Source organism: Sus scrofa, chromosome 7, assembly GCF_000003025.6.
Source record: "Sus scrofa isolate TJ Tabasco breed Duroc chromosome 7, Sscrofa11.1, whole genome shotgun sequence".
Taxonomy (NCBI): domain Eukaryota; kingdom Metazoa; phylum Chordata; class Mammalia; order Artiodactyla; family Suidae; genus Sus; species Sus scrofa.
Window position 1 is genome coordinate 115864307 of NC_010449.5, and position 25849 is coordinate 115890155.

The 25849-nt window shown below is 52.6% G+C and overlaps 2 protein-coding genes across 2 annotated transcripts in view; one reads left to right on the forward strand and one right to left on the reverse strand.

Annotated features, from left to right (window-relative positions):
- LOC100153899 (serpin A3-8) overlaps positions 1–25849 on the reverse strand; it is a 99813-nt gene that overhangs the window by 13749 nt on the left and 60215 nt on the right. The gene's annotated exons all lie outside the window — the stretch shown is intronic.
- On the forward strand, positions 7183–16017 carry LOC396684 (serpin A3-5). Its single transcript, XM_013978402.2, is given in 6 exon segments — positions 7183–7289; positions 9143–9749; positions 9751–9794; positions 11396–11669; positions 14381–14531; positions 15601–16017. Coding segments are annotated over 5 exon segments (1269 nt in total). The 5' UTR covers positions 7183–7289; positions 9143–9144; the 3' UTR covers positions 15796–16017.

Sequence of the window (25849 nt, forward strand, 5' to 3'; positions counted from 1 at the left end):
CTGGGACATGTGGATGGTGCTAGAGGGACTGGCACGTTTGACCATGTCCAGGTGGACTCTGCTGCCGGCCCAACACAAAAGTCCCTGTTGGAAATGACCTCATTCTCGCTTGAAGACCTCTTCCCATCGCAGCATGTGTGGAAGTCAGGACATTTTACACACACACACACACACACACACACACACACACACACACACGCTTTATATACATATGTGCTTTTGTGAAAGGAAGCATAGTCAAAGAAGCTGAGTGTTACTGCGTCCTGCTGAAGCAAAGAGGAGGCTCAAAATGACTCAAAATGAGAAAAAGAAAGAAATTTTAATTCCTGTGCACGGTGGTCTCTCAGAAATGGAAGCTAAAAGGTGACCAAAACAGTAGCCTTCATACTTTTGAGACTGAGAAACAATAAATATGTGAGGAGTTGATAGGACAAAGAAATACTCGATTAGTGAAAAATATAAACAGAGTTGTGGGGCCTGGGACAGCACATTAAAGAAGTAACAAGGTTTGTTTACACAGGCTCCTTGGGCTCAAATTCCCTGTCTCTGACAGTGAGGGCGTCCTTCTACCTCCAGATGAAGGGCGGGCCCCTTTCTTTCTTTCTTTTTTTTTTTTGCTTTTGCTTTTTAGAGCCACACCCGAGGCACATGGAGATTCCCAGGCTGGGGGTCCAATTGGAGCTGCAGCTGCCAGCCTACACCACAGGCACAGCAACTCGGGATCCAAGCCACGTCTGGGACCTACACCACAGCTCACAGCAATGCCAGATCCTTAACCCACTGAGCGAGGCCAGGGAGCGAACGTGCAACCTAGTGGATACTAGTTGGGTTCATTACCACGGGGCCACAACGGGAACTCTGGGAGCGCACCTTCTTTCCCCCCCTGCTTTCAGGGACGCAGAGAGGAGGGTCAAAGTGCCCCTCCCGCACTGGCCATTTCTTGAGTAACTGAATTCAGAATAATCAGTATGCCATTGAGGTGTATTTGGGGTGGCCGACCCTGCACCCCAACACTGTGGCTGGGCAGGTTTCTTTGACTTGAAATGGACCTGAGACCGGCTGGGCCCTGGGACCCTTTCTTGCCGTGATGGCACCTAGACAAACGTCCCCTCCAGCCACAGAATACCAAGGATCGCTAAGGGTTGACAGGAACCGCGTACATGCATGTGCCTACTGGGGGCACTTAGGAACGACAAGAGGCGAACAGCCCCCAAACCCAACAGCCACTCCCGAAGTGTCAGGAGCAGAAGCAGAGGACGGCGCCTGCCCCTGCCCTCAGCACCACCAGGGAGTGGGCAGACACCTAAGCCTCCCCGCTCCGGCCCCACCCACAGGTTACCCTCACCCTGCGTAAGGGACCAGCTCGCCCCCTGCCCATCAGGGAGCGAGCAAGGGAGACCGTTGCTTGTTCACGCTGCCTTGGGCTTCAGCCTGAGTCCCAGTCAAGCCTTACCTGAAGTCCTCTTCTGGCCTCTTATCCATCTCTACTGACTCACGGGTCCAAGAAGCTGGGTTGGTAACTGACCCAGGTGGGCCACCGTGGGGAAGGTGGAAGGTGCATTCTGGCTTTCCTGGCATCAGGGCCAAGGTCTTTAGGAGCCTCTTTCCAAGGCTGAAGAAACCCAGCAGTATGATGACATGGAGTGAAGTCAGAAGCCGAAGTGACACCAGCCTTTGGAGCCTGAGTGAGGCCACCAGGGCACGTGTCTCGAGTGTTCAGCCCTTGGCCTGAGGCCACTAGCTGCTCATTCATGCTACAGCCACTCTTTTTTTTCTCCTGTCTTCTTAAGGCCGCTCCAGTGGCACAAGGAAGTTCCCAGGCTAGGGGTCGAATCAGAGTTGCAGCTGCCAGGCTACACCACAGCCACAGCAACGCCAGATCCAAGCTGTGTCTGTGACCTGCACCACAGCTCACGGCAACGCCGGATCCTTCACCCACTGAGCGAGGCCAGGCATCGAACCTGTGTCCTCAGGGATACTAGCCAGGTTTATTAACCACTGAGCCATGATGGGAACTTCTTTTTTTAATCTTTTCCTTTTTTTTTTTCATCATGTCTTATGTAACCATGATCTCTTTCTCAAAACTAAGCAATGAACCTCGTTGCGGTACAGATTTACTCGGACTTCACCCGGTTTCTCGCTAATGTCCTTTTTCTCCTGTGGATCCCATCCGGGAAACCGCATTCCATTTAGTTGCCGGGTCCCTGAGTTTGCTCTGGCCTGGGACAGCGTCTCAATGTCTTAGTCCGTCTGGGAGGCCATCACAAGACACCAGCGACAGAGTGGCTTATACACGGCACGAATGTACTCTCTGCGGTTCTGGAAGCTGGATGTCCAGCCTGGCGGTCAGGGAGGCGGCATGGTCAGGTGAGGGCTCGTCTCCGCTCCTGCCGTCACAGGGGAAGAGGCAGGGGAGCTGGGTCTCTCGGAGGGGCACCAATCCTTATCATGAGGGTGCCACCCTCTCGTCACCCCCCAGTGAGCCCACCTTCTAGCAATCGGGGGTGAGGCTTTCAACGCATGAATTCTGAGGGTTTGGACACAAACCTTCCGTTCACAGCGTCAGGCTTTCCTTGTTTTGCCTGACCTTGACTTTCTCGAGGAGCACTGCTGGTCAGGTATTTTGCTGAGTGGTGGTTTCTCAGGGTCCCAGTGAGGTTACATGTTTGGGGGCCGATCCCACGGAGGAGATGTTCCCTTCTCATCACCCCACTTCAGAGGACACAGGATATCAACCCCACACTCACTGGTGAAGGTGACCTTGACCGCACAGTCAAGGATATGGGTGTCAGGTCTCTCCACCAATCGCTACTATTCTTCACTTCCTGGGTTCGGTGCATAGACGGATGTCACTGAGCATGTCACACTCCACAGCGCCTGTCATCAACGGACAGGGAATGTATTTTACTCTCCTATTTTATTCTTTGTTATTTTTTTTAGTTTTATTGTCTCTCCATACTAGAATGCAGCTTCTCCAGAGCAGAGATCTCTGTTTTGGATCTGGCATTGCTGTAGCTGTGGCATAGGCTGGCAGCTGTAGCTTCAATTGGATCCCTGCCTGTGAACCTCCATATGCTGTGGGTGTAGCCCTAAACACACTCACACACCCACACCCACACACACACACACACACACAAAATCAGCCTTGGAGTTCCGGTTGTGGCTCATCAAGTTATGAATCTGACTAGTATCCATGAGGATTTGGATTCAATCCCTGTTCTCGCTCAGCGGGTTAAAGGATCTGGCGTTTGCGTGAGCTGTGTTGTAGGTTGCAGATGAGACTTGCTCCTGTGTTGCTGTGGCTGTGGTGCAGGCTGGCACCTTATAAACCAAAATAAAATGAAATAAAACAAACAACAACAAACATTCTTGGAGTTCCTGTTGTGCTTCAGCAGGTTAAGGACTTGACATTGCCTCTGTACAGAGGTGGGTTTGATCCCTGGCCTTGCTCAATGGTTAAGGATCCTGCATTGCTGTGGCATAGGCCACAGCTGCAGCTCCGATTCAAACCCTGGCCCAGGAATTTCCATATGCAACAGCTGCAGCCAATTAAAAAAAAAAAAGAACAAAAGAAAGAAAGGAAAAAGGCTCAGTCTCTTCATTTGTGAAATGGGAGTTAATCTTAGCGTCATCATCAGTGACACACAGATGAGGACCAAAAGGGTGGAGTGGCTGTACAAACCCCTGGGGACCCACAGAGCTCTGGACACTTATGAGGAGGCTCAAGCCATCTCCTGAATTAGGAGCATGGTGCAGGAGGGAGGGACACAGACTTAATGGCTCTTTTGGGGAAAAGTAAAGAGCTCGCTGCCTTGGGTGCTGCCTGCCCTGATCCATGCCTCCCGGACCTGCCAGAGGAAGGGAAGCCCAGCTCCTTAATCCAGTGCTTGCCCACAGGGTGACTCAGAGAGGAGAGCACTGCCCTCCTGCTGCAGGATCACCTCTGCGGTGAAAGAAGGTGAGCTTTGTAAACGCAGGGTCCCTGACTCACCTCTGTCCTAACTCAGAATCTCCTGGTCTGAGCACAGGACACCTGCGTCTCAAAGAGGCTCCCCAGGGAGTTCTTAAGCTCACTGAGCTGGAAAGCCCTTTTTTGAAAGAAATGGAACATGTGGCATTAAAGTGGGACAGAGGGTGAGGTCCCCATCTCTGGAGGTATCCAAGCAGAGGCACCATTCAGTGTGCAGAGATTGATGGGATGCCTCCTATGTGTAGGTCAGCAGGGGAGGCTCCCCAGAAGCGTCGGGGTGGGATGTGAGTGGGGCCCTGATTCCTGGAAGGAGATTCCCCATTGGAGAAACGCTCTCTGGCCTCTGAGGAGCACGTGGCCCCTGGGACTGCTGGTGTGGTGTGGTCCACCAGCCTCAAGCTTGCCCTGGGTCTGCCTCCCTACATTCTCGTGGGTGGGTCTCTGGGCCTCCCCCTGGTCCTGGGTGGCCCCTGGGCGCGGGCTGCTGAACGTGCGCTGACCATGGTCAGGAGGGGCTGGGGTCCTGCCCAGGGAGTGTGGGCGGCACATCCCAGAAGCGGTCCTGGACCTCAGCCTGGGGCCCCACAGGGAGGTTGACCCAGGCCCTCTAGGAGGTGGGTCCTGCTGGCTGCTGGGGCCCCAAGGAAGGTCATGGCCAAGGCCAAAGTGACGGTGACTGGGGAGAAGGCAGTGTCTGTAACGAGTCCTCTGGTCAGTGAGAGGAAGAACCAACTCAAACGCGGCCTCCAGGAAAGCCTCACGCGTCGGGTGTGATGTGTCATGTATTGATGGGCACAGAGCAGGTGGGCTCCGGCGGTCCATTCACCGGATGATCTGCTCTGGGAATGACTCAGCATCGGGACAGTTCTATGGCTTTATCCTCTTCTCTTATTGAATATGTATTTCTCCACTCACCCATTCTTTCCCTAAACAGCAAGCAAATCTCACCTGAGCAACGTGTGTCAGAGGAGGCCCTCATAGGAGAGGCTGCAGGAGGCAGGATGTTGCTGGAAGGCTTCCTGGAGGGTGGCCCCTGAGATGAGACGGGCAGTTTGATCAGGAGAGAGCCAATCCAGCAGAGAGGGGTCCGTGGTCAAGGTCATGGGGGCAGCCCCACACTCACCTGAAACTGAAAGCTTTGCCTGAACCTTAGAGGAGCTGGGGACAGTCAGCAGGTCTGCATGGCCTTGACACAGAGGCTCGTCCCTGCAGGAGGGATAGTGACAGGTGGCCTCCTGGGGGGACACAGACTGTTCTGAGACTCCTGTGTCCCAACGCCCGCCCTCAACACATTAACAGGAAGGAAAATGACTGGCCCCTCCATGGTGTGTGTGTGTGTGTGTGTGTGTGTAAATCCCCGTGTGGAGGAGAGAGAGCCGTGAGCAGGGTGGCTCTGCGCCTGGGGCTGGGGGCCTGGGCTGAGTGTCCGCTGTTTGCAGCCTGACTCCCCGAGTCTCCAGTTCCCGCTTTGCCTCCTGGGAGCTCAGCGTTGCCATGAAGCTGAAGCCTAGTGATGCCCATGGACGTGCTTTACCCCCGGGAAGGGCTGAGTCATTGGAGCGATGCTCTGGCCCCTCCTGGTGTCACTCTCTCCCCTGGGACAGGTCCGGCTGCAGACGCTGTGCCTGTCACAGGAGCCCAGGCCGTGGGTCCTGCCTCCTAGGACTGGGCGAGGACTCTCATGGAAGTGCTGTCATCTGCATTGAGAACTAGGACATGGCGGGTTTTCCACTCAATTGCCTGCGGTCACACAGCTGACACTTTGAGGCTTCAGGTTAACCTCCTGCCAAAGCGATGCCTCTGCACGAAGCCATGGTTTCCAAACTGTTTCCATGGAACCTCTAAGGGTCCCCAGAGGTCGCCAAGGGTTGTCATGGATGGAGGGCTGTGATTGGCTCAGGGAGGAGTCTAAGGACACCTCAAGGTCAGGGACAGGCAAAGCCAGCTCTTAGGGTGAATCTGTAATGAAAGGCAGCAGGAGGAAGGGCCAGGCAGAGGGGTCCCCAAAGACACTTGGCGCCAGGGACCAGAGGCCCAGACCCTTGTGCTCTGATAAACACTGGGGCGCCTCAAGCTCACACCCGCTGTGACAACGGGGGAGGGGGACCTCAACATGCAGGTCAGCTACAGAAAACATGGCTCCTGCACAGTCAAAGCAGAGCTGTGTGGGTGGAGATTCATAGTGCAGACACACACGTGCACACACACCCTTCAAAGAAGAGTGGCTTCTAAAAGAAACACAACACAGTGTTAGCTGGGGCTCCCTCAGCGTGACCCGATTTTGAGAAATATTTTCCCATGTTCTTCTCTATGTTCTCTGGGATTTTACATGGTCCTCGGGGAGGACTTCATAAATAAGAATAAAAAATGAACAAGAATCAATATATCATAAAAAACCAATTAGTTAGGATTTTGTGTGTGTGTATTGTGAGGGCCGCATTGGCAGCATATGGGGGTGCTCAGGCTAGGGGTCGAATCAGAGCTACAGCTGCTGGCCTATCCCACAGCCACAGCTATGCAGGACCCAACCTACACCATAATTCAAGGCAACACTGGATCCTCAACCCACTGAGAGAGGCCAGGGATCGAACCTGCGTCCTCATGGATACTAGTCAAATTTGTTTCTGCTCAGCCAGGAAGGCAGCTCCAGTTAGGATGTTTTTCCTGCGCCTTTTGATGATTCTGCATTTGCGCATGTTCCTCATGAGTATTTCATAGGCAGAAGCAAAGACCACCAAGGCAAAGGGAAATGGGGTTTTGTTTTAGGGTCATTGTCTTTAGTGCCCGCTCCCTTGGTGCATGGAAGTTCCTGGGCCAGATGGAATCCGAGCCGCAGCCGTGCCCTACACAGCAGCTGCAACGAGGGGGGATCCCTTTAAAGCACTGAGCTGGGCCAGGGATTGAACCTGCGCCTTGGCAGCGACCGGAGCTGCTGCCATTGGATTCTTAACCCACTGTGCCACGGTGGGAACTCCTCAGGTAAAATTTTTAAGGGACGAAAATCTATTTCTGTTCCTTAATTGAGTAGATCTAATAATAATGAACAGACTTAAAGAAAGCTCTGGAGAGAATTTTTTTGAGGAAAAAAATGTTATCAGTGTGTGTAACTAAGTTATTCAAATAGTAAATGCTGTTACCAGAAATGATCAGCTGCCCATTTCCTGTCTGAGGACGGAACACTGTGTTGTCACCGCAAACATTTCCCAAACAGGGGAGGGGACCTTTGCAGGGATAAATGGGCAGCGGCCCCTGGAAAGCCCAGCATTGCGGGCAGGTGGCGGCTCTGGGTCCACTCAGCGCATCCCGCTCCGCGAGGCAGGTAAGCCCTGATGCTCCCACTCGGGGACACAGGGGCCCCTTTGCAGGAGGTTCTAGGCCTTGGCCCGGGGCCAGTGGCACGTGGGCATGAGGGAGGCAGGACTGTGTCCAATGCGAGGACGGCTTTGCGTCCTCTGAGGACCTGTCCTGCCTCTGTGGCTCAGTTTTCATCCTGCAAAGAGAGGGTCCTGCCCCAGGGCTTCTGGGGTCCCTTCAGGCTCTGCCTCTGTGGGATGCTGATTCGAGCCAGCTGTGCCCCCACGCAGCTGTGCCCCCCTCCCTGCCAGGGCCAGACCTCCAAGAGGGCCATGAGTTGGGCTCCCTCCATGGCACAGAGCCTGAGTCTCAGGGGGCCAAGGGGCGGAAATGAGGGCACCAGGTCCCTCTGGGCAGAGCCTGCAGGGTCTCCAGGGGGTTTCCTGGGATCCCTGTCCCTCCAGGGCTCTGAGCCAAGCAGATAGGCAGGTGCATCTGTCCAGCAACTGAAAGGACAGACCCTCAGAAACACAGCCAGCCCCCCAACCTGGCCTAATAGACATGGGCTATTTCTCTAGGGAAAATATTTGGGGAAAAACTCTATTCTAAAGAAATGGTTGCATAGCTCTGTGTAAACTAATAGTTGGGGGAGGAGATCACCTCTGCCCTCAGCTTGTCCAAAGGCCTTTCCACTGGCCTCTGCAGGAGACTCGGCTCCCCTGCCTCCCCTCCCCTCCCGCCCTCTTTTCTCCCCTCCCCTCCCCTCCCCCTCCCCACCATCCAAGCAGCCCTTTGTCCTCTGAACTCTGAGAGGAGTGGGCAGAGGCTGAAGGTCAATGGTCCTGTTTGCTGAGGTCACCAGCTCTGACCTCAGCCTCTTGCAGGTTTTCATGCAGTAGCTCTGTCCCCTGTTCCCAGGAATCAGAGTCTTGTCCTGTCCCAGAAGTGGTGGCATGTGGAGGAGGTGGCACCTAAAACTCTTCTTACGAACCAGGCTCCCTCATCATTTCTCCTGTCATTCAGCTTGCTGGACAGAGAGGAGACTTGAGGCCCAGAGAGCTTTAGTCACTTGCTTGTCACCACAGAGCCATCCCAAGTGATCACAATGAAACCCTCATTCAGGTCTCTGAGTCTCTGAGGCCAGGCCGCTTCCTCCCCACCTGGAGGCCTTTCCAGGCTGATGGTGGAGACACCCACCATATGGGCACCTGGCAGGGGCTGGAAAGAACACTCTAGCAACCTGGGCCTTTCCCCCGGCCCCTAGCATGGCCACCTATGCTCCAGCTCTGCTCCCGATGCCTTTGGGGGCCCTGCTCACTGAACCCTCACTGTGAGCAGGCACCACGACCTGCCGGCCTGCCTGAGGTCACACTTGTCATCAAGAGGCCAGGAGGGGCCCTGTAGCCCCTGAGTCAGGGCAGGGTCCTCCCTGGGCTTCCACCTGGGGACACACAGGGAACTAGTGGAAAAGGAGCTCCTGCCTCCCAGTCCCCTCTGAGGGTGTCTGCTCCCCCACAGGAGGGGGACGGGTTCTCCCTGGACAGCACCTCCCCCATCACCAGCTTCCCCACCTCGGAGCCTGGCACCCCAGCTTCTCGCCCTCGCTCCTCCGCGGGCCTGCTGTGGGACATGGGAAAAGCCCCTTTCCCCTCTCTGGGCCCAGTTTCTCCACTGGGGAGCCTGGGAACCATTCTCACACTTGCTCAAAGGCTGAGAGGGAGCCCAGAGCAGCCTCCTGGATAAGGGAGCCCAGGAGGTGCCTCCCCCTGGGAAGTGACAGAGAAAGAGAGACACAGGAACCTAGAACAGGTGGGGACAGTGGGTGGCACTTGGGTCACCACCTGGCTCTGGGAGACTTAAAGGAGTTTTGCTTTTCAGACATGAGGGCAGAGGGAATGTCCCTCTCCCTGGCTCTGGGGCTCCTGGTGGCTGGGCTCTGCTCCAGGGTCCACTGCCTCCCAGCAGATGACCTTGCCTCAAAGATTGTGACCCTGAAGGACCAGATCACGCAGCTGCCAACGCACAACACCGCCGTTGTCTCCAGCAACACCGACTTCGCCTTCAGCCTCTACAAGCAGCTGGCTCTGACGAACCGTCATAAGAATATCATCTTCTCCCCGCTGAGCGTCTCCATGGCCTTGGCCTTCCTGTCCTTGGGAGCCCGAGGCCCCACCCTGACAGAGCTCCTGGAAGGCCTCAAGTTCAATGTCACAGAGACCCCTGAGGCAGAAATCCACCAGGGCTTCCAGCACCTCCTGAGGACGCTCAACAGGCCGAGCAACCTGCTGCAGCTGAGGTTGGGCAATGCCATGTTCATTGATGAGCAGCTGGAGCTGCTGGAGAAGTTCGTCCAACATGCCCGTGAGCTGTACCACTCCGAGGCCTTCTCCACTAACTTCCAGGATTTAGAAGCTGCCAGAGGACTCATTAATGACTATGTGAAGAACAAAACTGAGGGGAAAATCGTGGAGTTGATCAAGAGCTTTTCCTCCGACTGAGGCCGTCCTGGTGAATTACATTTACTTTAAAGGTGGGTGATGCATTGAGGTTTCACAGGCAACTCCCATTTCGTTCTGAGCTTCAGGGCTATTACTGTATTTTCAGCAACCCATTCCAGAAGGGGCCGCCTTGGGTTAGGACATGGGCTCCCAGGCCCTGACCTGACCATAGGCTTGGTCTGTCCTGGGGTTTTCCAGCTGACAGTTGTCACTACAGGGCACGGGTGCAGGAGAGGCCATAGCCTTGGTCTGAAGAGGGCAAGACTTCCTTCGGACTGAAGCTGCTCCAGCTGCCCGGAGGAAGGAGCTTTCCTTTCACACCGCCGCGGTGCCTGGGACTCCGGCTTCCTCCACGAGGAGCCGCTTTGGACACGCTCAGGAAGGCCTGCGGTGTGCACACTGCGGGCTGTGTCTGACCTGGGCTCTGTCTAAGGGGACTTGGTGTTTTCTGTGGGGGAGGAGGGGCTGGTGGTTGTCTTCACCACGACCCAGGCTCAGAGGAGCCCGCACATCCCAGGGTCTTTAACAGCCCGCGTCTAAAGTCTGGAAGTGGCAGGGCCCCATCAGGAGAAAGGCCTCGGGGCAGAGGCCGGCCTCCAGGGCAGGACCTTCTCCCAGATTCATGTTGGTCCAGTGGCCCAGCCCATTGGTGGGATCGCAAAAAGGACGTGCAGCCTGGAAGTTCACAACGATGAGAGTGAAGGCAGACAGATTTCAGAGGCAGGGTGTGCAGTGCACCTAGGGGCACAGAGAGATAAGGACGCATAGAAGGACCACCGAGTTGGGGGCGAGCTGCCTGAGATACCAGCTGTAGGGAGACCAGTTAGCCCTGCGCCTGGTCCCATAGCAAGAGCTCCTGGGTCTGTGTGTTCCTCTCTCATTGAAATAATTGTGTTGCACTTTTCTGGAAAACGAATTCAGGCCTGATGTGTTATGTTTATTCATCAAATGTCCTGTCCTCCCTCTCTGCCCTGTCCTAGGACTTTGTCCTCCGAAGTTTCTTCCCAGGGACACCCCTGCCATCCAGCTTTCCTTCCACTCCGGCTTCTCAGAGGGGCACAGGCAGGGGTAGAACACAGGAAGTGGGGGACCACATGCTCAGAGAAGCCCCAGGGCTCTGCTCTGCCGGAGAAGCTCCCCACCGAGTGCTCCATCCTCCCGGGGTGGGGAGACCCCAGCCCTCTCCTCTGCTGACCCTGCCCTGCCTTACTGGTCCCCACAGGGCTCCTGCTCCACCCTGGTCCCCAAACCTGGGGGAAGGAGTGCCCTCCCTGCCAGGCCAATGCCTAACCCCTGGTCACTCACACTGTTCCCTCAAGGACCAGCATGTCCCATTTGTCCCCTGGCCCAGCCTGCGCCCACCTCTCCCTTGCCCCCCACATCCTCTTGGTTCCTCACGTAGCACAGTTACCCAGGCTTCTTTCCTGGTCCCTTCTCCCCCTGACCTGTGGGGATCACCCCACCCCCAAGGGCGTCCCCACCTGCCAGGAGGATGTGCAGACCTAGGGGCCGCCCCTAGGGGCACGTGGGGGTGTTGGTGTGTGGGGTGTCTTCACCCCCAGGGATCAGGGCAGAGGGGGCAGAGGCAGGCAGCCCTTGCATCTCAGACTCTCGACTCTCCCTCTGCCTCCAGCCCAGTGGATGACACACTTTGATACCAACCTCACTACGGAGGCAGATTTCTACGTGAGCAAGAACAGTACGGTGAGGGTGCCCATGATGGGCATTAAGAACCTGACCGTGCCATACTTCCGGGACGAGGAGCTGGCCTGCACGGTAGTGGAGCTCCCGTACACCAGCAACGACAGCACGCTCTTCATCCTCCCTGACGACGGCAGGATGGCGGCCGTGGAAGCCAATCTGCTCCCGGAGACGCTGAGAAGGTGGAGAGACTACCTGCAGCCCAGGTGACTGTCCCCAGCACCCGGTGCTTTGCAGGGGCGGGGGGCACCTGCCTTCTGGGCCTTTACCCTCTACCCTGACCCATGTCCCCAACACTCGGGGCCTCACTGATGTCCAGGGCTGGGGCCAGTGATGGGACGCCCCTTCCAGGAATGACCTTGCCCTTTGCTGCTTGCGTCGCCTTGGTCTGAATGTTTCCTTTTTTAAGATGATGACGTCTGCTTGGGTTGGAGCTGAGGCTTCTTCTGTCTCTAACATGAACTGAATCCTGACGAACCTCAACTCAACCCCCAATCACTCCTGCGCGGTCCTCCTTGTCTCCCCCTCTGAAGCGGGGGGTGGTAGATGGACTTGGGATCAGCTGCGGGTTCAGGGGAGGCGGGCTCTGAGATGAGCTTTGCTCTGGCTCAACGCTGCCTTCACGCATTCCTTCAGTCATCCATCCAGCTCCGGTTTCGCAGGTTAAAGGAGCACCTGCTCTGTACACGGAGTAATTTGGACCCTTTGGGCGAATGAGCCAAGAACACGCAAACACTGCCCTGCTGCAGTTTCCTCTGTGACTGCGGGAGACGGGCAAGATTAAATGAATAATTCGGTGTGTTGAAAGGAGAGAAATGGAGGGCGAGGGAGAGGAAAACAGAGTGAAGTGATTTGAAGCAGACGGTGTTGGGGAGTTTAGATAGAGGGGCCATGAGGTGACGTGTGAGGTAAGAGACGGAGCCATGGGGATATTTGGGGGAAGAGCATTCCTGGCTGAAGGAACGGCCAGTGGAAAGCCTGAGAATAGGACCAGACCTGGTGTGACTGAGGATTTGCCTCAGAGTGGCTGGAGCAGGAAGAGGAAGAGGGGAGTTGGGAGAGGTTGGGGCCCCCGGGGGCTCAGGTTATGTGGGGGCTGCAGAGCCCTTGACGGGATCCCCTCTGATCAAAATGAAGGCTCATCACAAGGTTTTAGGCCAAAAAGTGAATGAACTGGGTCATGTTTCAGGAGGATCCCCCAGGGGGCTGAGTGGGGACCATGCTGCAGAGACAAGCCTGGAGGCAGGGAGGCCAGCCAGGAGCCCGGTGCAGTCACCCAGGGGGAGCGGCTGGGATTGGACCAGGAGGGAGCCAGCAAGTGTGAGAAGCCGTGGGTCCTGGATGAAGTGAGGGCAGGACGTGGAATTCAGGAGCCTGACATCAAGGGGACAACAGAGGGAGAGGCGGTGCTGGCCCGAGTCTGCAGGGGCCACAGGAGGGTGTGGGGGCCGCTGTGCAGGGGCAGCCCCAGCCCAGAGCCCTGCTCCCAGGCTCCCCCTCCCCCACCCACTCCCTCTGCTTCTCTGGGGCTAAGCTCCCTCCTGAGAGGGGTGGAGGGACGGTCCTTGACCCACTGTCCTGAGTGGGAGGTTCTGCAGATCCCAGGGGCAACGGGTGTGGAAGGCACTTGATATACAACACAAAGCACCAAGATCTGCCTAGAGATGAAGTTGAGGTGGCAGCCCCTCCCCCACCCCCTGTCCAGGGCACCCGAGGCCTCTTGGGGCTGCTGCCCCCAGCCCCTCCCCACTGCGCATCCCAGGAGACCCCAGGACAGGGGACCCACCTCCCCTGCCCATGTCGTCCCTTCCCAACCCTCTCCTTCCTCCATCACCAGAGACCAAGCCCAGAGCAGGGACTCAGTTGGAAATGGACAGAATATTATCCAACAGCTTTGATTTATGGCCTAGGGGGTGGGGGAGGGGACCTGCATCTACACTTTCCCGCCCATGTGAGGGGGGCTCTCGGTAAGGATTTGCTGAGTAAATGGATAAAGTGCAAATGAAGGAGCGCATGACTACAGGGTGGAGGAGCTCCCCCTGCTGCCAAGGGCATCAAGGTTTAAAGGGCGCCCCAGCCTCCTCACTTTTGCATGCGCAAGACCAGGTGCCTTGACAAAGTCTTCTGGGAAATATAGACAGCGAGGTGGGGGTCCTGGGGGAGGGGTCCTGGGTGGGGGGTCCTGGGGGAGGGGGTCCTGGGGTGGGGAGACATCACTTTTCCTCCAAGAACCTTCTCCCTCTCTGCTCACAAGCTGAATAAGCCCTGCCCTCGGGGAGCTCATTGTGGTGACAAGAGGGGGACCTTGGATTGATTGATTCAGGTCCCCAAGGCCTTACAGTGCAGCCCCAACCCTCCACGCCCCCCCCACTACTAAGCCCCCACTTATCCCTCACCTCCTTGCCCCCACACTCAACTGCCCCCCACACTGTGGGGCAGCCCCCCTTTCTTCCCTCTTCCCTGCAGGTGCATCCGCCTGCCCCCTGTCCTCCTCTGCACCCGGCCAGCTCCTTCCCTCCTCTGGGCCTCAGGCTCCATGGCACCTCCCACAGGAAGCCCTCCTAGTGCCCGTGCCACTAGCAGCCTCAGCACAGTCCCCCAGCAGCTGCGGAATCCCTTTTGATCTGAGGGTGTGTCCAGGGGCCCCCTGAGCTTGAAGGGAGAAGCTGGACCAGGCATGGGCACCGCCCCAGCCCCAGCCCTGGTGCCAGCCTGGCTAGTTAGACTCCTGCAGACATGAGCAGATAGGTAATGAACTGAGGGGAGTTAGCCTGAGGGCTGCGGAGAGTGAGGCAGGGAGTCCTTATGCTCAGAGGGAAGGGCGTGGTGGGAGAGGAGGCGGGGAGACCCCGCTGAGAGGTGGGAGGAAGGGGCGCCCAGTCAAGCAGACCTTCAGGTTTCTCTTCTCCCGTCCCAGGCGGATAGATGCCCTCCACCTGCCACGGTTTTCCATCTCCAGCGACTATAAACTGGAGGAGATCCTTCCCCGGCTGGGCATCAAGAAAATCTTCAGTGTGAAGGCTAACCTGTCAGGAATCACAGATACAACACCCTTGTATGTTTCCCAGGTAAGTCTTCACACTTTGGACAATTCCTCCTCCTTATGGGGAGCACATGGTGGAGGCCAGGCAGGTGTTCAGGTGACCTAGAATTTGCCAAAGAATTGCATTTCCTACAACTCAATCATCTCCCCTGGGAAGCCTCAAGCCCAGGAGGGCTGGGTGACAATCCTGTTGGGGAGTTGTCCCCACCTTCCCTGAAATAGAATGTGACCCAGGAGCCTTCATTGGGAAGGTCCTGGGGTGGCATCCTCGGTGGACCCCGTCCCCATGCTCTGCTTTTCACCGCCCTTAAAGGCACAGAATTAAAGTCCTGTAGCCCTCAGGGGTTTCATCTGTAAAAGGAGGGCGATGGTTCTCAGCCAGCTCGCAGAGCCCAGCAGAGCAGGGAAGAGGGTAGAGGGAATTACCAGTGGCTCCAGCGCATGGGATGAAAACACACTGAGAGCACAAGAGAAGAACACCAGGGACCTGGGACTCTGATCTTAGAGGCAGAAGGGTCAGAGGGCATGGGGCGGGGGTGGAGGCTGGGCAGCCCTCTGTCTCCCCTGCATGCCACCTGCCAAAGGAGGCATGTGTGCCAAGGGGGCTGTGTGGTCCAGGGATGGGAAGCCACACCCTGTGCACATACCTGAGGGTCTCAGGGGACTTCAGCTGGGGCAGGAGAGGTGCAGAAATAAGCGCCAGCTCCTCTGCGGCTTCAACATGGAGGAGCCTTGCATAGCTGCTTGCAAGAAAAATGCCTGGACCTTGGCTAGCCCTCTACACTATGGGGAGCTGTGTGGGCCGCAGTCTCTGCACTCAGACCAAGATCCTGGCCAGGGAGCCCCTGCTCTTGACCTCTCTGTCTCCAGGCCCATCTCTCACTGCCTTTGAACCTCCGTCTGTCCATCTGTGCATCAGATCTCTGTGCACCTGCGGGCAGGTGTGTGGGGAGGACAAAGAGCCCAGGTTGACAGCACAGTGACAGGCCAGTGGCAGATGCTGGCTGAACGGCAGACCCCTTAGAGCGACTCAGGCAGGCTGCTCAACCCCGGCCACACTGTCTCTGCGGGGGGCTGCTCTCGTGTCCCTGCAGGTGGCCCACAGCGCCGTGCTGGACGTGGATGAGGAGGGCACGGAAGGAGCCGCGTCCACAGGAGTCGTCATAGAAAGGAAGTCCTTTGAGAATTTCATTGTGCGATTTGACAGCCCCTTTCTGTTCGCCACGGTCCTCAGAGACACCCAGAGCATCATCTTTCTGGGCAAAGTCGTCAACCCCCATCCAGCCTAGAGCTCCCCTCTGACCGTGGGGCTTCTCGCTAAGGAGCTGGGTGCTCTGGGCCTGGGGCAGCCTGGCCTCTACTCAGCCATGAGCTGCCTCACCTTGCCTGTTCCCACTCACCCTTGGAAGGTGACAGTCACCTTCTGGTGCTCCACACACACAGGAGTCTGTGCCCTGCTCCGCGGAGGCTATGAGACCTCCCACAGCAATAAAGCATCTTTCTGAGCTGGACTCGTTCCCTCCTGTGCTTCTCTGCCCTGATCTGCCCATCTCCACCCCTGCTGCCCCCTGGACCATGAGGCTGAGCCCCTGAATTCCCACACAGTCTACACCCCTAGACTCTGGCCCCTGGATTTTACCAGGCATCCCAAGGGCAAGCTCTAGGCTGTGACCAAACCCACTGGACTCACGCCCTGAACTGGGAGGGTCCCCTGCTGCCCGATGCCCACGTCCAGGTCTCTGGCCCCAGGGCCCAGGAGGGGCCCCCAGGCTGACCCTGGCAGGGGCTCCCAACCCTGACCTCTCCTGGCCCTGCCCCTGCACCCCTGACACCTGCAGCTAGTGGGGCTCCCCTCACCACCCAGGCTCTTCCCTCTGCCCCAGTCCCCCAACCTGGGGACAGGAGCTCATTCCAGATTCCTAGGTGAGCCCCTCCCCCCTGACCAGGTCTGTGTCCACCCCTGACAGAGGATCCCCCACCCAGAGTGGGGGCTAGGAGGGAAAAAGAGCAAACACCCTCCCCCTCGCAATAAAAGGAACCCCAGGGTCCTTCATCCCCCTGATGTGACCTGGGGCTGCCTGGTCTCCAGGCAAACAGCTCCAGGCACTCATGCTGACGACACCCAGGACTAAGGGCTTGAGGGCTCTCTGCCAGGCAGGCTGCTCAGACCTCCCCCTGGAATAACCCGTTTGTGCTTGTGATGAGCACCTGAGATGCCTGCGACACCTCGGCCCATTTTACAGATGAGGCAACTGAGAGACAGAGAGGCTCCGTTTTTCCCCCAAGGCCACACCATGGCTACTAATTATTGCCGGCAGGATTTTGTCCCAACTTTCCGGTTGTCTGAAGAGCATTCTGCACCACATAGCCATTCTTCCCTCAGAGGTTTTTCCATGATGTTCTTCATGGGACTTAGGATCAGATGGTCAACATGGTGGATGAACCAAGGCTCTGACAAGCTGCCGGGAGAGGCCCACCCTCTGTCAGGGAAGTCAGGGGGACTTCTTGGGACAGCTGATTGCTGCACTACCATCAGAACAGGAGAGGGGCACAGAGATGCGAAAGTTCTGGGCAGGAGTAATAGCGAAGGAGGCATTTTCAAGAATCTGGAAGAATGTGGCCAGATCAGGAACAGGCCGGGGAGAAGCCAGAGAGGGATGGGGCCGTGATGGAGCCACGGGACCAGTGGGGGCCTCACAGCACAGTAAGAATTCTGAAAGCTTCCACTGAGCCTTAAGTAGCTTTAAGGTAGTTAAAAGATCTTCAGAGTTCCAGGTGTGGCTCAGAGGGTGAAATATCCAACATAGTGTCCACAATGCTGCGGGTTTGGTCCCTGGCCTCGATCGGTGGTTTAAGGATTGGGCATTGCCGCAAGCTGCAACATGGCTTGCAGATGTGGCTCGGATCCGGTGTTGCTGTGGCTGTGGCATCGGCAGGCAGCTGCAGCTCTGATGCAACCCCTACCCTGGGAACTTCCATATGCTGCAGGTGTGGCTGTAAAAAGAAGAAGAAGAAGAAAAGAAGGGGAAAAAAGAGCCTATGTGAGCAAATCCACATAGTCCAAGAAGGACTCAGGCTGCTGTGATGAGGGTTGATTCAGGGCCAAGGATGGGGATGCAGGCTGGACATGAAAGGCAGTGATGCAGGAAACAGGGCAAAGCAGGTCCAGGCTGGGGAGGGAGGGAGGGGGATGAGGGGAAGGCGGGGAGGAGAAGCCATGTTCCTGGGAGCAGGCAAGATAAGCAGCATTTGAGTTTGGCTCCTGGGGAGGACAAAGCACCCCCTGGGGAAGGACCCTGGCAGGAGGAGCAGGTTGGGGGGTAACGGGTCACCTTCAGGCTCAGACCCCAGCTGTGCAGTTCCTGGGAGGCAGCCTAGGGGTTTGCTCGGGGAAATTCAGAGGGAATGAGGGCTGGAGGGACACGTCAGGATTGGTCCCCAGGATGGACAGTAGCGCGAGGGGAGGAGGTCCCCTGAGCTGCGTGCCAGGGGGTGTGGAGAGGAGGGACCCCGAAGGGCAGGGCTCCAAGGAGAGGGAGCAGAGGGGGGAGGGAGCAGAGTGGGGGGGGGGAGGCCCAGAGGAAGGAAGGAATGCGGGTACTTGTGTAACTGAATCACTTTGTTGTAGAGCAGAAATTATCACAACATTGGAAATCAGCTACAAGAACCCTCTCTATGAAAAAAAAAAAAAAAGAAGAAGACGAAACATACAATCAAAAATCCCAAGTCCTGTACAGAGAAGAGAGACGCCTGGAGGAGACTTGCCAGGAAGAAAGAAGAGAGTGTTGTCTTCCTGAGGAGAGAAAAGATTCTATGGTGTGGATCACAGAGTTGAAGGAAATTTGGACATTTCCTGAGCTCGAGGGCCCAACACAGAGGCGATCACGTCTGGTAAAGCATGTCAATCATTTTCTTTCTTGCCCAGCTTTTTGGGATGTATCGATGCGTCGCTTTGTGTAAGTTTCCCACGGACGTGATGACGTCATCTACGTCTCTATTGTGATGGTGAGGTAACCCTCCATCTCCCTACATGAAGCCTGTTTTGTGTGCGTGTCAGGAACATGTAACATCTACTCTGCTGTAAGCGTTCAAGCATGTGATACAACATCGTTGGCTAGAGTCGCCATGCTGGAGCTTAGATCCCCAACCCTGGCCGTCTTCTAACAGGAAGTCTGTGCTGCTTTGACCCCCATCTCCTTTCCTCTCTCCCCGTCTTCTGGCGACCACCGTCCCCCTCTCTGGTTCTCGGAGTTGGGCGTTTGTAGATTCAAAATATAAGTGAGCTAGAGAGGACAAGATGGAGGAGGAGTAGGGGGACACGCTCGCCCTCTCCCACAAACACAACAAAAAAAGCACATCTACAGAATAAATGACTCGCACAGAACAGCAACCATTCACTGGCAGAGGAACCTAAACTCTAATAACGGCAAGAAGTTTGTGACATTACTGGGCAGAATGGGAGAAAAGAGGAGAGTGAGAGAAGGTGAATCCGAGCGGGACGGGCGCTCCCGAAAGGGAACTGCAGAGGAGAAAGGGATCCCGCACCCTGGAAAGTCACCTACCGGGGGAAAGATCAAACGAACCGGAGGAATCTCCAGATGCAGAGAAGAGTGTAGCAGTAAGTTGGAGTACGGAAAAGCCGATCAAGAACCCAATGGACCATCTGAACTATGGGCACAGTCACCAAAAATTGAGACGCCTAGGTGGGGCTGGGCACCAAGTCCTCGGCTCCAGAGGTTAGTCCCTGGGAAAGGGCCAGGGGACGCCTGGGTGGGGGCTGGGCACCGAGACCTCGGCTCCAGAGGTTAGTCCCAAGATCGGGCTGGGGGGGCGGGCGGAGTGGAAACTGCTTGGGAGGTCTAGAAACCATTTGACGGGGCAGAGACTGCCTCGGAGATTAGAAAAAAAGCTGTCGCAGAGGAAGGGAACAATACTCTAGGGGCGGGGAAGTGGAAAGCCGCATCAGAGGGAACCTGGGAGAAGAGCCTGGTCTGCGCCTGTGCTGGGGAGGGGAGAGAAGAAGGGGTGGGTCCACATAGAATACCCCCCACGCCACAGCAAGCTTACAGGCCCGCTAGCTACCAGAAAGCTGTGCTTCCCAGTGCATCCCCTCCCCCACCCCCGCCACCCCCTATGCACTCACCGAACCTGGGGCTGCCTGCCATCCAGGAGGGCTGACCTCAACAATTGCCTGAAGCCTACCACCGCAGGGGCTGTCCCTGCACAGGCCTGCTTGCCCTTTGGAGGAGCTACACTTCCGCAGAGCAGCACCAAACACCACCAGCCCCCGAGAAAAGGCCTGCAGCCCAGAAAAGCTAGAACAAGCCTAGCCAGGCCGTGAATAGATCTGCCTAATTCTCGGACGGTTTTTCTGAGTTGGGCTGCACTGGGGAGGAGTCTCTTGGGTTTTCAGTGGCCCAGCTACCTGCCAAAGCCCCCAGGGGGTGCCGAGACCTAGTGGATCAGCTGCATAGGACTGCCAGCTCTAGGCAGGACCCCCTGCAGCCCAGAAAAGCTGCAACAAGCCTGGCCAAGTCAGGAAAAGATCTCAGACAGTCTTTCTGAGTCGGGCTGCCCTGGGGAGGAGCTTCTTGGGTTTCCAGTGGCCCTGCTACCCGCCCAAGCCCCAGGGGGTGCCCCACTCCAGCAGAATAGCTGCTCAGCACCACCAGCCCCCTGGAAGAGCCCCTGCAGCCCAGAAAAGCTGCAACAAGCCTGGCCAGACTGTGAAAAGATCCGCCTACATTCTCAGGCCGTCCTTCTGAGTTGGGCTGCCGTAGGGAAGAGCCTTAGGTTCTCAGTGACCCAGATAGCTGCTCCAGCCCCCAGGGGGTGCTGCACTCCTGAGGAACAGCTGCCCAACACCGCCAACCCCCTGCAAGAACCCCACAGCCTAAAAACACCAGAGCAAGCTCTGCATGACCAAGTGAAATCTGCTACCATCGTGGTGTGGACCTCCCAGTCCTGTCTGCCCTCAGGAAGTCCTCCTTTGCTTCAAAGAAACACTGTTAGCCCCATCAACACTCCAGAAAAGCCACACTGCCTCAAAAAAGATTGACCAACAACGCCAGACCTCAGGAAATATTCCACGGCAGTGACAAGGCAAACACTGCCCGATAACGGAGAGTACAACTCCCTCGGGAGAAAGAAAACAACAAGTAAGATGAAGACGCTGAGAAACCACCCCCAGTCAGACCAACAGGAGAACTCACCTAAAACAGTCAACAATGAAACAGATCTCTGCAGTCAGACAGACCTGGAGTTCAAAAGAGAAATAGTGAAAATACTGAAGGAATTAAGAGAAGATATGAACAGTAATGCAGATACCCTCAGAAAGGAACTAGAAAATATAAGGAGGAGCCAAGAAAAACTAGAACACTCATTTGCAGAGATGCAAACTGAACTAAGGGCAGTAAAAACCAGAATGAATAATGCAGAAGAACGAATCAGTGATGTGGAAGATAGAATAATGGAAATCACTCAATCCGGTCAACAGACAGAAAACCGAATCAAAAAACTGGAAAGCAATATAAGAGACCTATGGGATAATATAAAGCAGCCCAATCTATGCATAATAGGAATTCCAGAAGGAGTAGAAAAAGATAAGGGGATGGAAAATATATTTGAAGAAATTATCGATGGAAACTTCCCAAATCTAAAGGATGCTGGGTTCAAGATACAAGAAGCACAGAGGGCCCCAAACAAACTGAACCCAAACAGACCCACACCAAGACACATCATAATAAAAATGGCAAAAGTGAGTGATAAAGAGAGGATCCTAAAGGCAGCAAGAGAAAAACAGAATGTTACCTACAAGGGAACCCCCATAAGAATATCAGCTGATTTCTCTACAGAAACACTACAGGCCAGGAGGGAATGGCAAGAGATATTTAAAGTGCTCAACGGAAAAAATATGCAACCTAGAATATTCTATCCAGCAAGAATATCATTTAAAATAGAAGGGGAAATAAAATTTTTTCCAACAAACAAAAACTTAAAGAATACAGCAACACAAAACCCAGGTTAAAGGAAATATTGAAAGGGCTTCTCTAAGCCAAAAAGAAAGGAAGGAAAGGGAAGAAAAAGAAAAGGAAAAAAAAAGAAGAAGAGGAAGAACTAGGACTGAGGAAACCGCAATCAGAGAGCAGTCACTCAAATAAGCCAGCATACAGATTTAATCATGAATATGCTTCAAACAAAATAAAATTAAAAAGAAAAAAATAAAAAAGAGTCATCAAAACCATAAAATGTGGGCAAGGGATATTAGGAAGTAAATAACCCTTTTTGTTTGTTTGTTTGTATGTTTCTCTTCTTAATTTTAATATAGTAATGAAGTGTTTGAACTTACAGGACCATCAGGCTAAAACACACAATTATGGGAAGGGGTTAGCATACTTAAAAAACAGGGCAACCACAAGCCAAAAGCAAATACTGCATTTGCAAAAAATGAAAAAAAAAATACACTCAAGCAGATAATAACAGGAAACATCCCACCAAAAAAAAAAAAAAAAAAAAAGAAAGGAAGAATGGAGAACCATAGAATCAACTGGAACACGAGGTTCAAATGGCAATAAATAATCATCTATCAATTATCACCTTAAATGTCAATGGACTGAATGCCCCAATCAAAAGACACAGAGTGGCTGAGTGGATAAAAAGGCAAAAACTTTCAATATGCTGCCTACAAGAAACTCACCTTAGGACAAAAGATACATATAGATTGAAAGTGAAAGAGTGGGGAAAAATATTTCACGCCAATAGACATGACAGAAAAGCAGGAGTCGCAACGCTCATATCAGACAAAATAGACTTTAAAACAAAAGACATAAAGAAAGACAACGAAGGACACTACTTAATGATTAAGGGATCCATCCAAGGAGAGGATGTTACTATCGTCAACATATATGCCCCAAATACAGGAGCACCCAGATACATACAACAAATATTAACAGACATCAAGGGAGATATTGATGAGAATACAATCATAGTAGGAGAGCTTAATACCCCCCTCACATCAATGGACAGATCCTCTAGACAGAAAACCAATAAAGCAACAGAGATCCTAAAGAAAACAATAGAAAAGTTAGACTTAATTGATATCTTCAGGACACTACATCCAAAAAAATCAGAATACACATTCTTCTCAAATGCTCATGGAACATTCTCAAGAATCGACCACATATTGGGACACAAAGCGAATCTCAATAAATTTAGGAGCGTAGAAATTATCTCAAGTATCTTCTCTGACCACAATGCCATGAAATTAGAAACCAACCATGGGAAAAGGAAAGAGAAAAACCTACTACATGGAGACTCAACAACATGCTACTAAAAAACCAATGGGTCAATGAGGAAATCAAGAAGGAAATTAAAAACTACCTTGAAACAAATGATAATGACGACACAACCTCTCAAAATCTATGGGATGCTGCAAAAGCAGTGCTCAGAGGGAAATTTATAGCAATCCAGGCCTTTCTCAAAAAAGAAGAAAGATCCCAAATTGACAACTTAACCCTCTACCTAAATGAATTAGAAAAAGAAGAAAAAAAAGTCCTAAAGTCAGCAGAAGGAAGGAAATTATAAAGATCAAAGAAGAAATCAATAAAATAGAGACTCAAAAAACAATAGAGAAAATTAATAAAACCAAGAGCTGGTTCTTTGAAAAGGTGAACAAAATTGACAAACCCCTGGCCAGACTCACTAAAAAGAGGAGAGAAAGAACCCAAATAACCAAAATTATAAATGAAAAAGGAGAAATCACAACGGATACAGCAGAAATACAAAAAACCATAAGAGAATACTATGAACAACTGTATGGCAACAAGTTGGACAATCTGGAAGAAATGGACAATTTTCTAGAATCGTACAGCCTGCCAAAACTGAATCAAGCAGAAACAGACCAACTGAACAGACCGATCACTAGAAATGAAATTGAAGAGGTCATAAAATCACTCCCTACAAATAAAAGTCCAGGACCAGATGGCTTCACAGGTGAATTCTATCAAACATATAAAGAGGAATTGGTGCCCATCCTCCTTAAACTCTTTCAAAAGGTTGAAGAAGAAGGAATACTCCCAAAGACATTCTATGAGGCCACCATCGCCCTCATTCCAAAACCAGGCAGACATACCACCAAAAAAGAAAACTATCGGCCAATATCATTGATGAATATAGATGCAAAAATTCTCAACAAAATCTTAGCCAACCAAATCCAACAACATACCAAAAAAATTATACACCATGACCAGGTTGGGTTCATCCCAGGTTCACAAGGATGGTTCAACATACGCAAATCAATCAGCATCATACACCACCTTAACAAAAAAAAATCAAAAATCATATGATCATCTCAATAGATGCAGAAAAAGCGTTTGACAAAGTCCAACATCCATTCATGATCAAGACCCTCTCCAAAGTGGGTATAGAGGGAACATTCCTGAATATAATCAAAGCCATTTATGATAAACCCACAGCAAATATAATACTCAATGGGGAAAAACTGAAAGCCTTCTCACTCAAATCTGGAACAAGACAGGGATGCCCACTCTCACCACTGCTCTTCAACATCATTTTGGAAGTCTTAGCCACAGCAATTAGACAAACAAAAGAAATAAAAGGCATCCATATAGGAAGAGAAGAGATCAAACTGTCACTGTATGCAGATGACATGATACTATACATAGAAAACCCGAAGGACTCAACCCCAAAACTCCTTGAACTGATTAATAAATTCAGCAAAGTGCAGGATATAAGATTAACATTCAGAAGTCAGTTGCATTTCTGTATACCAGCAGTGAAACATTAGAAAAGGAATACAAAAATATGATACCTTTTAAAATTGTACCTCACAAAATCAAATACCTCGGAATACACCTGACCAAAGAGGTAAAGGACCTATATGCGAGAACTAATCAAAAACTTTAATCAAAGAAATCAAAGAAGATGTAAAGAAATGGAAAGATATTTCATGTTCCTGGATTGGGAAAATCAATATTGTAAAAATGGCCATACTACCCAAAGCAATCTACAGATTCAATGCAATCCCTATCAAATTACCCATGACATTTTTCACAGAACTAGAACAAACAATCCAAACATTTATATGGAACCACAAAAGACCCAGATCGCCAAAGCAATCCTGAGAAACAAAAACCAAGCAGGAGGCATAACTCTCCCAGACTTCAAGAAATACTACAAAGCCACAGTCATCAAAACAGTGTGGTACTGCTACCAAAACAGACAGACAGACCAATGGAACAGAATAGAGAATCCGGAAATAAACCCTGACACCTATGGTCAATTAATCTTTGACAAGGGAGGCAAGAACATAAAATGGGAAAAAGAAAGTCTATTCAGCAAGCATTGCTGGGAAACCTGGACAGCTGCATGCAAAGCAATGAAACTAGAACACACCCTCACACCATGCACAAAATAAACTCAAATGGCTGAAAGACTTAAATATACGACAGGACACCATCAAACTCCTAGAAGAAAACTAGGCAAAACACTCTCTGACATCAACATCATGAATATTTTCTCAGGTCAGTCTCCCAAAGCAATAGAAATTAGAGCAAAAATAAACCCATGGGACCTCATCAAACTGACAAGCTTTTGCACAGCAAAGGAAACCCAAAAGAAACCAAAAAGACAACTTACAGAATGGGAGAAAATCATTTCAAATGATGCAACTGACAAGGGCTTAATCTCTAGAATATATAAGCAACTTATACAACTCAACAGCAAAAAAACCAATCAATCAATGGAAAAATGGGCAAAAGACCTGAATAGACATTTCTCCAAAGAAGATATACAAATGGCCAACAAACACATGAAAAAATGCTCAACATCGCTGATTATAAGAGAAATGCAAATCAAAACTACCATGAGATACCACCTCACACCAGTCAGAATGGCCATCATTAATAAATCCACAAATAACAAGTGCTGGAGGGGCTGTGGGAAAAGGGAACCCTCCTGCACTGTTGGTGGGAATGTAAGCTGGTACAGCCACTATGGAGAACAGTTTGGAGATACCTTAGAAATCTATACATAGAACTTCCATATGACCCTGCAATCCCACTCTTGGGCATCTATCCGGACAAAGCTCTACTTAAAAAAGACACATGCACCCGCATGTTCATTGCAGCACTATTCACAATAGCCAGGACATGGAAACAACCCAAATGTTCATCGACAGATGATTGGATTCGGAAGACGTGGTATATATACACAATGGAATACTACTCAGCCATAAAAAAGAATGATGACATAATGCCATTTGCAGCAACATGGATGGAACTAGAGAATCTCATACTGAGTGAAATGAGCCAGAAAGACAAACAC